The sequence below is a fragment of the Ammospiza caudacuta genome, chromosome 1 (genome assembly GCF_027887145.1).
Source record: "Ammospiza caudacuta isolate bAmmCau1 chromosome 1, bAmmCau1.pri, whole genome shotgun sequence".
NCBI lineage: Eukaryota > Metazoa > Chordata > Aves > Passeriformes > Passerellidae > Ammospiza > Ammospiza caudacuta.
Window position 1 is genome coordinate 131,305,718 of NC_080593.1, and position 12,103 is coordinate 131,317,820.

The following is a 12,103-nucleotide window of genomic DNA, read 5'->3' on the forward strand; positions in this document are numbered from 1 at the left end:
CATTGACATTTTTAGTTGTATCACTTAGTACACTTGCTTTCTCCACTGTAGGTGAAGTTCCCCAGCTGTTAAAATTAAAACTCGTAACCACTGATTTTCTGTTTTCAAAAAGACTATTACTCTGATGCCATCTTTGATGTTTGATATGTTTGTTAGTACTAATTTCTGGTTTTCCAGGAAATGCTCATCTGTCTTGTCTACCAGAGGGCAAACAATTCCATCTCTTAAAGCTGAGCTTGTTTGTAACTCCCAAAAAAAGCAGATAAACTATTCAGAGTAGTGTTTAGCACATCAAAATTCCAGTTTGCTGTTGATAAGAATTGGCTCTGAATTGATAAGAATAAAGCTCTGATTTATTTGGCAGCTTTTGTCTGCCTGAACAAGCAAGGTAGATATTTGGGATAAAGAGTCCCACTTGCACCTTGTAGTTAGAGCTGTTTTTCTCTAATCCAGCCCCTGACTCGAGAGTCTCTAATTTGTAGTTTGCACTGGCTTATTTTAATAATGTATCCCATCTTGCCCTAAAAATTAGCATCTCGCTTTAGCTTTCAAATAAAATGGAAAATAAGTTAAATAAATTAGCACACCAGCTCCTTTCCTTACCCTTTCAGTTCCTCTCAGCCTGAAGAGCAGTAGCTCTGCCTTTCCTGTGCTGAAGAACTTGCTCTGTGTACTGCCTGCCCTGTAGGCTGTGCATGTGCTCTCCTGTGGGAGTAGCTAATGAATCCTTTCAGCTGCTTACTCCTTGTGCACTGGGCTTGGTAGAGATACTTTTTTCTGCTGTTCTGCATGCCTTTAGGTATTCTTTTATCAAGTATGAGCTCTCCTTTCCCTTTGTCTTACCCAGTAGCACTGAGGCAGTAAACTTGGAATTCTGTGCTGGGAGCTGCAAGGTATTTCTGCTGCTGTGAATAAACAGCTTGTCCTAAAGTGCAGGTTTTAAACAGGAGTGAAGATCACAACTGTGGGGTGTGTGTGTGTTTCACTGTTGCTCAATGACCCCTTGTTTGACAGAGCTGATCACTTAACCTCATTTTTCCATATTTGACTTGGGAACATGGAGATTCTCCAGAGTTTTCTTCTGCTCCACTATATTTTTTGGGGGAAGTTAGTAAGTATAAAGTAGGGCTGTGAAAAGGACTCAAGAGGAGGTTGGCAGTACCAAAGAAGTACATTAATGTGAATGGGGAGATGGATTTAAGATATGTTAACAGAGTGGAGACTGAATAATAAAGTACAAGATTCATAACAGCATGAAAGGTAAAAGAGGATTATATTTAAAGAGACCTTATTATCAGTCCTGTATTAGCATACATTTTTAATGTCAGACTCTAATATATATTTCATTAAGCTTAGAAAATCCTTGAACAGAGAGTATGCATTAACTATTCAATTACTTGAATGTGGTCTACTACACCTTGTTTTCATTAGTTTTGCTCAGTCCAAGGTTTGTAAAAACAGATTTGATATCAGGTCATGGCCAAATGCAGATTTGTAAAGCAACCTTATAAAAAACTTCTTCCGTTTTTCAGGTAACAGTTCAATCAGTTTTCCCAAATGTATGTCTGTATTGTGATTATATTTGATTGTCTAAAGAGCTGATATGATTCTAATACTTGTCTTTAAACAGCTGATGACATAAAGCCATGCCCACGCTGTGCTGCTTATATAATAAAAATGAACGATGGAAGCTGCAATCACATGACTTGTGCCGTCTGCGGCTGTGAATTCTGTTGGCTGTGTATGAAAGAGATCTCAGATTTACATTATTTAAGGTACATTTAAGAAAAAAAATTCTGTGTGGTTGGTGATTTGTTTTCTAAAGTATTTAGAAGGAGATTCCCAAGTGCTGTAATTCTGGCTTTCTTTTTCTTGGAGTAGAGAATTACTGTTGAAGTATTCATATTAGAGAATTAAGTCAGTTTTCAATATATGTATTTAAATTAGTGTTTTATTATTTTTATTTTGAAATATTTTGTAAATTTTATGCATGCGTGTTCTTAGTACAAATCAAGTATTTTGGATTAACACACCCTCTTTTTACTGATGTCCTAATACATTTATATTGTCCTTGTATTAGGCAATACAGAAGTTACTGTGAGCCATAGATTGGTGTGTAGCAATATGCTTCTTGTTACATTGCAAAATATGTTCTTAAGGCAAAAAAAAAAGTCTGATTAAATAACTGATGATGCATTACATCTGTAACTTGAACCTAGGGACAAAAATTTTGTAACTAGAGAAATGTTCAGTAGTGTATAGCTACCTTGATTTACTTACTGCTTCTTTACAGCATTCTTATTTCTCTCTATTAGCCCATCAGGTTGCACATTTTGGGGAAAGAAACCATGGAGCCGTAAGAAGAAAATCCTGTGGCAGCTAGGGACACTTGTTGGAGCTCCTGTAGGAATTGCCCTAATAGCTGGCATTGCTATTCCTGCTATGATTATTGGAATTCCTGTCTATGTGGGACGTAAGGTAAAAAGTGCTTCAGTCCCAACATGCTTCAGGTTTTACCTTCTGCTGTATGGCTTGGGTGATACTGTGTTAGTTGGGTGTCTTAACTGGCCTCTAAAAGAAAAAGACAAAACAAAAACCCAAATAATATCCAAAATACCAAAGCAGCCAACCCCTGCTTTGTTTAAGGATATTTGTGTCAGTTGTAGAGGAACAAAAAGCAGTGTTTTTTAAGAATCTTAAGTTCTCTTAAAACTTGCAGAGCAAAACACTGAACAATTGGCAATTTCTACATCCTGCCATGAAAGTTCCAGCATGCTTTTTCAGAATTGCTCTGGTTTTAATCTGTAGCTTCCCTTCTGTCCCTTAAAATGAAATAATTTTTAGAGCACAAGGAAGACAAAAAGGATTTTTTTTTTTCTGAAAAGCAGCTAATTACCAGAATTTTAGTATAAAATTATACTAGTTCAGGTTTTTGTATACACATATTTAAGCATTTATACTCAGCAGCTTGTTAATTGCCTTGGGCCAGTCCACCAATGTGGAACAGACTTCAGTGCTAGCTGGCTTGCCTTCATTTTACTTCTTCTAGGAAGGAGCCAAAAATGATCATGTTAAACAGACGGCAGTTGATATATTTCCTCTTAAAAAATAGAATACCTTTTACTATAAAGTAATCAACAAATTCTTATATGTAATTTAACATATAGTAATAAGTTATCTAGATCTTTTGGAAGTAGGCTTTTTGAAATAATGGCTTGGAAGATTTGTTTTTCTGCTTTTATCAGCATGGATTCTCGCAGTGACTGGCACAGACTCATAATTCTGCATTTGTTGGTGAGGGAAGGGGGAGTGTGATTGCTAGACAGGGGTCCAGCTTTTCCACTGTATTTGTTTTATCTTTTTCTTTCTAACAAGTACCCTACTTTCTGCTACAGTTGGGTTTTGACCTTTTTATTCTGTTACAGCTTAGTCCCATACAGTCACTGGAACCTTGTAAGTGAGGAGAGGAAGGAGGCAGCAGTTACCTGTTCCAAATTGCACTATTAGCTTTTCTCATTATATTTTTGAATAGGACCCCATCACAGAGCACCTTTCATGTACTAAAGTCTCAAAGGATTAGTCTGTGAGGGCAGCCTGGTGAGAATTTCTGTGGTACCCCAGTGCCTAGTGGTCATTTCTCTGTGACCCTGTCAAATATTTGCACTTCGAGACATCTGACAGTGGAGATCCCACAGGCCCTTCAAGCTTGGTTTTCTTAGAAAAACTTTGTGTTTTTAACATAGATATAGGAAGAGAATTTGCATTAGATTCCTACTGCTCTGTTCTTCAGCTGATGCAAGAATCCTTTTGTTTTGCAATATGCTGTTACATATTTAATGATACTTCAGGTCCATTCTTAACAAACCTAGCACTTCCAGCTTTTCTTGACAAGCTGTCAAGAAAACACTGGTTTAGGTATCTGATTCTCCTCTTCTGGATTTCCTTGTAGTTGTTCATGCCGCCTTTTTGTCCAGTTTGAATACAGCAGTGAAGCTGCAGCATTATTACTGCTGAGTTAAATGAAAGGCTGATTTTGTGCCAGTAACTACCACTTACCTCTTCTTCAACAATGTGCTGTCTTCATTTTGTGTGCTCTGAAACACAAACCCTTTCCCACATACTGATAATGCAGGCAATTGGCTTCTTCCTACAGGTAGTCTTGAACTCATTGCCATTCAGCTGCGTCTGGTCATTTCAGGCCATTTTTTCAGCTTCTCACAACTGGAGTGAATTCTTGCAACTATGCCAGATTGTACTGGCCTGAATTTCACCACACACGTTCTCCTTCCATCTTCAACATTAATGAAAATGTTCAATACTCTTGGATCCAAGGCACATCTCTCAGAAGTATGGAGTGAAGAGTCTCAATTTGGGTAGTTACAAAAAATGACTATTCACATGTTTTCTGTAGTTTCACATGAAGCTTAGTAGATTTCTCTCATCTTTTTTTTTTTTCAATCTGGACTATTATAACTGCTTGAGTGTCGTGCAAGAATGTAAGAATTAGTCAGTGTGTGACATCTGTTTCTCCCCATCCTCAAGGCTGACTTATCTTGTTACAGGAGAAAATTTAATTGGCATGATTTCTACTTGAAAACAAAAACCTCAGTGTGACCTTTTTGTTTCCTACCTTTGCTTTGATGTTTACAAGGTCCCAATTTTCAGGAAATGAAAGTTCATTCAGTGGTCTTTTACTTCCTCAACTTCTTGGTTTGTACCCTTTGTCAGATTATCATTGCCATTTAACCATTTCCAGTTTTCCTGGATTTTTTTTTCAGACATCTACTAATAATAATTTTCAAAAATTACTATTAATGACTCTGAAATTTGGCCTGCTGAGATATTTCTCAGATCAACTCATGTAAGTACACTCCAATCTGCTGTATTTGAACAGATCTTATTTCTTTGTTACCAGTTGTCTGGCTCACAGTTGATCTTCAATGACAACTGAAGGGAAAAGAAAATAGGAACAGGTCTCCAATTTGATCTGCTGGCTGTCTTTATTTTTTTTAAACAGCAAATTGATCCAATTTGGTCTTCCTCTTACTAGCACTGTACTCATAGAATAATTTCTTCTTGACTTTGATATCTGTTGCTTTTTGTGTCCCCTAGGTTAACCTTTCTAACACCCTCATGCTGTTCTTCTATACCCATTCATAGTAATTTGACCTACTTTCTATTTCCTTAATGCTGCTGCTGCTTTGGTAAAGGAAGCTTCATTGTTCTTTTTCACATTCTGTGTGTCCTTTGCATTGGAAGAGTTTGTGCTTGTGCTTTGATAGAGTTTCCTTGAGGAAGTGCTAGTGTTCTGGTTTTATAGATATAAGTCTTGAAACCTGATAGGTTTCTGTGTTTATTGAAATCTCTCTTCGGGCTTAGTGTTTTTGTTTGATTATACTTTATTATTTAGTCAATATCCAGAAGTTTCTTACTTCATAGTAGTTTCTACCAGTGTGACCTTCTATCTTGATGTTTTAAATCAATTTCTACTCTGTAACCTCTTCCTTCCATTCCTTTTTTTTTTTTTTTTGCTTTGTGTTTAAGGAATCCAGTAACCTTTATGGATGTCTGTTTGTTGTATTATGCCTTTTGTTTCAGGAGTTAAAATTGTCTGTAACAGTAAAATTCAGCACCTTAGGTGATCCTGCTACCTGCTCAGAAACCTAATCTTTCTGGGTTTATAATTCTTACATACACTGTGAGTGTTCATGTTCAGTTTTTCCTTTTTAATCCATAGGCATGTTCAATATTCAAGTGCTCCCTCACTCTGCATTGTACCTCAGAGCAAGTAAATGCATTCTCATTGCACAAAGCACAGTGCCTTCTCTGCCCTTTCCTTGCCTGAACAAAGACTTTGTTTATTCCAAAATGAGAACAGCCCTAGCAAATCTCTAATTGAAATTATATTTTAGAAAGCACAGCATTCAACAACATGCTATTTAGAAAGCATGGCACTCATTTTTTGTCATTGTCTTCTTGTGTACTCATCTTTTGTGTTCTTCCTTAGATGGGGTGAGGATTAACTTGGCTTTGTGACAGCCATTAAGATACCTGTTGTTCCTTTGTAATTATATCTTAGATGTAGTGCATACCTCTGAGAAACCATGTTCCCAGGGAGAGTAAATGAAACACACAAATGTGGGAAGCCTCTGTAGAACAGTGATCTTTAAAGGCCTCTCAGGTTCTTGTGGGGCTTGTGGCAGGTGAGTTTAAGGCAGTCACATTGCAGAGTTATTGCACACTTGAATAACCAGTAAGAGGTTTGGGCAGCAGGTTCCTCAGTAAACAGAAGCACAGCTAAGACTCAGGTTTGCAGAAACATTTCTTGTCTCAACAGCTTGTCATGAGGGGGTGCTGGAGAGGTGGAGTTCTTGCTTTCCCCTCCCTCCAGGCTGTGTTTGGTGAAGGCTCTCTTGTGGCTCTGTTATGTCAGCCTGTTTCTATAGATCTAGTAATCTGAAAGTTTCAACTCCATACTGTTCAGGGAAAAGACAACTGGGAATAAGATGTGTCAATTTGATCATATGTGGCAATTCCTTTATCCTGAATTTTGTCTGCTGTTCCCAGCAATGTAAGCTGGAGTAATGATTAAACAAAGCTCTTCAATTACTTAGCTCTTCAAAGGCTGAGAATAAATGCTTAATTGCTGGGTGGGAGGACTTGGAAGAGATTGCCTAAAATAAGGATATGTATAAATTTTATTTTCTTTGAGATAAGAAATAAATCGTTGCGTAGAAATGATGATTGCACTTCTTCCATCCTTGCAGCAATGTATTATTAATGTTGATAATGCTCTAAACCCCCTTTCTTTTCTTCTTTCAAGATTCACAATCGATACGAAGGCAAAGACATTTCAAAGCACAAGCGAAACTTGGCTATAGCAGGTGGTGTAACCTTATCTGTAATTGTTTCTCCAGTTGTAGCTGCAGTAACTGTAGGTAAGCAAATACTACTATTTTGTGTCTTGGTAGCACCTTGCAACCAGAGCTCTATAAACACTCATGAATAACACAACTAAGTGCTGCAGTTTCCTTTTATAGGTGAAGGAACCAAGACAAGGAGGAGTCTGAGGTTATACATTTATTGGGGCAGAGTCAAGAATACAGTACTTGATTTTAATGTAGCATTTCCTGAAGAATTAAAACTAATTTTTATCTTGAAATTTCCACATTATCACTTCTGGCTTTTAAGACTGAAATATTTAAAGGTTTTTTAAATGACCAAGAAAAAAAAACTGTTGCCACAGAGTCTATTCATATTTTAATAACTTCATATCAAAATTTTCTCCATGCAGAACAAAAATAGTCTCTTACACTTAACATTGCAGTAGTTGCTAAACCACTTATTTTGCTCTGGGAGTAAGTTCAAATTACATCACACTTTTTATCATGGTGATTGTTGAGTATAGCATTTAAGGAGAATCTTGCTGTTCCTTACAAAATAGTTGTCTCATCTTCCCAGGTAATTTCAAGATCACTGTAAACCCAGATTGTTTTTGAAAGGAGGGGACTTGCCTGGCACTGTCTCCTTCTTTATTGCAGCACAGGCATCTTCACAGTTGCTCAGCAAGCTGCTGTGGATAGCTAACTCACACTCAGACACACCATTTAGTTTTAAGTTGGATCAGCGTCCTGTACACACATTTTGTCTGCAGTGTTCCCCCTTGTGTCAAAAGCAGTGCTCAGAGAGTAATCAGTAATGTCCAGAAGATGAGGCCACTTTTAGCCAGTGATGATTCAGTTTGGCCATGAAGCTGTGGCTTTAAACTGCTTATTATCAATGGTGGGCCACTGTGCAAATGAGGATATGCCAGCCATGAAACTGCTATCAGTCTGCATTGCATTGTTCTCATGTGGCTGTGGTGTCAGATCCCTGTTAAACAGGTGGTGGGACACAGAGTCTCATAGTTGTATTTATAGGTCTGACTTACTTCATTTCTCTCAAGCTGTTTCTTATTCCTGAACAGAGATGAAATGTGGCTTTTCAGGGAGAGCACTTGGGTTTTATTTTGTGGAGTTTTGCTCTTGCCCCATTGCCATTAACAAATGGCCTCCAGTCTCAGGCCATTGTGTGGTTTTCAAAAGAATGACCATAAGAATATGGAATGCCTCCTTGAATGTGAACAATTTCTATTGAAGGAGACTTTGGAATCCTTAATTTAGATTGGACTTGAGTAGCTTTTCTATTAGGTCTGCTTCTCTCCTGACATTTTCAGAATGTGCCAACTTGACATTTTTCAATCTGCTGGTTTTTATATCTTCTGTATACTTCCATCAGCAAAGCCATGGGATGATTTAATTCATATGCCAAAGGACTAACTTTCATCTTCCACTCAAAGTGGTGGAGTGGATGTGTGTGTATCTGTATCTGTCTGTGCTTTAGTCTACAGTTCCTTCAGCTGGTTCCCCTTAATTCCTGCCACTGTACTCCATTGAATTGTTTACTTTTAAAGGAAAACTTATATTGAAAAATCCTAGAGTAATAATAATGTTAAATCTATTAAATTGATAGCAAAGCTGTGTCTCCCTTTCGTGGATGTAAATTGAAGCCCCTTATTAAAGTAGTGGAGGTGCTAATATTTTCAGTTGAGCAACATTTGAAATAGATGTCTGCTTTTTCTGCCTCTCAGGTGGAATATCAGAGTCCCCAGTGGAGCCTTTGTGAATCTTTAGAGGACTTTAATTTTGTTTGTAAATTATGTTACGGACATATGGAAAGTATTAATTCGTCAATCATTAAGTTTCTCTTCCTACCAGTGCTGGCAGAGGACATTCTGCCTGCTGAAAGTACTTTCCTGTCATTTCACCTTTGTGATTTACCGGTATTTATTAATTTTGCTCCCTCTTGATCTCTTTCAAGTGTAATATTAATCAAATATTAAGTTATCTTGGAAAATGAAGTTGCCTTTATGAAAGGCGCTAAAATAAAAGTCAATTTAATGAAAAACTCTACTTCCCTCTGTAGGTATTGGTGTTCCTATTATGCTGGCTTATGTGTATGGAGTTGTTCCAATTTCCCTCTGCCGAAGTGGAGGCTGTGGTGTGTCAGCTGGCAATGGAAAAGGTGTCAGGATAGAATTTGATGATGAAAATGATATAAACGTTGGTGGAACAAATGCAGCTGTAGGTAAGAAAATGCAGTGTTGTGTTTTCTATAAATATGTGGGCTTTGTGACTTGTATTTTCTATATTGGATACTAGAGCAGCTACTTGCATTTGGGGCTGCTTCTGCTCATTGCTGAAATTGCACCTCTCAGATGATAATTGCTTCTCTGTGTCATTTTGTGCTGGGCTGTAATTACAAAGTTATTGCCCATTTTAATCAAAGCCAAACTTAAGTCTTCTCCATAGGTAAGAGTTTTAACATACCATTAATGTTGCTCTTTCAGAATCCTGGTTTGTGGAAGCTGGTTAGATTTTTTATTTTTTGATAGGACCAACTAAAGACTGGTCTAATGCTTCAATTTTTTTATTACATGGCACTATGCTGTGTGATGGGTCTCTGCATTCCTTTTATCCATGTCCTATCCGTGGTTAATTTTTTGCTGATGTCAGGCATAGCCATTATAACAGCACCAAGAAAGGTGTCTTTTAAAATTATTTCTGGTTTTTTGGGATTTTTTTTTTTACAAAGTTCTCTTTTTGTGACCATGTGTTTTATAAATCCTTCTTCTCAGCATAATTTCAGAAACAGCTTTCACAGTCACATTCCAGAAACAGCAAAGTGCTGCTTCCCTAGCTGAGGGGCCTTGTGTGTTTCTGCAGATACGACGTCGGTGGCGGAGGCGCGGCACAACCCCAGCATCGGCGAGGGCAGCGTGGGCGGCCTGACGGGCAGCCTGAGCGCCAGCGGCAGCCACATGGACAGGATCGGCGCCATCCGCGACAACCTGAGCGAGACAGCCAGCACCATGGCCCTGGCTGGGGCCAGCATCACGGGCAGCCTCTCAGGGAGTGCCATGGTCAGCTGCTTTAACAGGTGAGGGGCCTGCTGCAGCCCTGCTCCACCTGCAGCCACAGGCAGTGCACCTCGTCCCTTCCCCAGCTTTTGTGTGCCATGGTCAGCTGCTTTAACAGGTGAGGGGCCTGCCCTGCCCTGCCCTGCCCTCCTCCACCTGCAGCCACAGCCAGTGCACCTCCTTGGCTTCCCAGTTCTTGTGTGCCACAGAGAGTGCCATGGTGAGCTGCTCTAACAGGTGAAGGACCTGCTGCCAGCCCTGCTCCACCTGCAGCCACAGCCAGTGCACCTCCTTGGCTTCCCAGTTTTTGCTTTTCAGTATCAGTTCCTATTAAACAGAAGTGTCTCTGGGAGATAAACAGTTCATCCCTGACAAACTTACTGTTTTTCAAGAGATCCTGCCTGACCACAGTCCTCAAGATTTTGCTTTTATTTAGGCTGAGTTGGGCCTGAGATCTTGTTCTCCTGCTTGCCCAGGAGAGCTGCCTGTAGGCAGGATCAGAGGGGGGCAGCTCATCTCTCACGCAGTTGTTTTCTCTGGTGCACCTCACCCAAAATTCAGAACTGCTGACTTGTTTGGTCTGCACCAAGCTGTGCCTCAGAACACGTGGGTGGAGTGCGGACTCCAGATGGACTTGAGGCAGGAGGGGAAGCAGATGAACACCTGGCCTTGCCAAGGTGCCAGCTTCTTGTCACATGCTCACTGCCTTTTGTGAATTTGGACTTTCTGGGACTTAGCTCTCCTGCACCCTGAAGAAAAAGGGAGTGTGTAGAAAGGATTGTTAGCATGTGGGGTTCAGAATGAAATTTGCTCCTTAAATCAGCTGCCAAAACTGCTCATTTTGAGTAATTTGGCATTCCAAGCTATATAGAATAAAGAGTGTGATAGTATCAAGAACTCCCCTCTGCTGGGACGTGTACCAGGCTGTGACTGCTAAGTGAGATATACATACATACTCTCTTCTTTAAAGAGCTGAAAGTTAAAACAAAAAAAAAAAAAACAAAACAACAACAAACACAAAAAAAAACCACAAAAAAATCCCAAAAGAAAACCAAATCCCACTTTCAATGTCAGTACACAGATAAATAAGACATTTGGAAAAAAGCTTGTAATTTGATTTCTGGCATATCTGCTGAGCCCAGCATTAGATTGCTCAGGTTTCTATTATTCCTGTTGCAGTTGATAGCAATACAATGTAAAGCAGAGTACAGAACACAGTTCTCTGCCTTTTATTTGATTAGCAGTAATTTGTAGCAGGGGATACATGGGTACTATCATGTCTTGAATTTATGTACCCTTCTGATTGTTTTCACCATTTTTAGAGTATAGTGTACAATCTGCAAAAGAGCTGTAGCTGAACCTGGAAGCTGTCCTTGTAAATCTCAGGAGGAAAAGAATCCAGAACTTTTGGTTAACACCTTTAGGAAGTTACTCTGGTTTTGCTTTGGGGTGTTTTTGTTTGCTTGGTTTTAATAAAAAAATAGTAATTTTGACAGTGGGAATGGAGAACATGTGTCAGTAGGGTAAATAAGCCTATCTGTACTGGAGTGACTCAAGAACTCTATTTAATAATTACTGACTAATTTACTCACTGCCATCTACAAAGTGTGCTTTAACTGTTGTGGTAGTATGTGTAACTTGGTCTTTCTCTTTCAAAGACTGGAAGTGCAAGCAGATGTGCAGAAAGAACGATACAGTCTGAGTGGAGAATCTGGCACAGTTAGCTTGGGAACAGTTAGTGACAATGCCAGTACCAAAGCAATGGCAGGATCCATTCTGAACTCCTACATCCCTTTGGACAGGTAAGGGAAATGTGGTGAAAATAGAATATTTATAAGCCTTGCTTATTAAAGGATATTTTAAGCGTGCCTCAGCTGTCCTGCATTCGAGATTATACTTTGAAACTGTAGATTTCATTACAAATGGAATTGGGTGTGACTGCTTTCTGCATTTTGCCAGGGTTATTTCCAAAGAGGAATGCCATTGCTGTAGCTCAGTGAAGCATTTGGTGGTTCAGACTTTGTGTTTTCCTTTGGGCTGTTTATTTGGTTAAACATTTCCCCTTACAAGATACACAGTGAAAGTGAGAAAGAGGGATGTATGTAGGAAAGCAGCAAGAGTTTGTTCCACCCTCCGACGACCTCT

At 39.1% G+C, this 12,103-nt stretch overlaps 1 protein-coding gene across 4 annotated transcripts in view; it reads left to right on the forward strand.

Annotated features, from left to right (window-relative positions):
* The window catches only part of RNF19A (ring finger protein 19A, RBR E3 ubiquitin protein ligase), a 57,383-nt gene that overhangs the window by 43,071 nt on the left and 2,209 nt on the right, over positions 1–12,103 (forward strand). For all 4 annotated transcript variants that reach the window (XM_058801189.1, XM_058801198.1, XM_058801206.1 and 1 more), the window contains 6 exons: positions 1,631–1,775; positions 2,316–2,478; positions 6,824–6,938; positions 8,965–9,126; positions 9,765–9,978; positions 11,617–11,760. In XM_058801189.1, the coding sequence (XP_058657172.1) occupies positions 1,631–1,775; positions 2,316–2,478; positions 6,824–6,938; positions 8,965–9,126; positions 9,765–9,978; positions 11,617–11,760 (943 nt within the window). The remainder of the gene's footprint in view (positions 1–1,630; positions 1,776–2,315; positions 2,479–6,823; positions 6,939–8,964; positions 9,127–9,764; positions 9,979–11,616; positions 11,761–12,103) is intronic.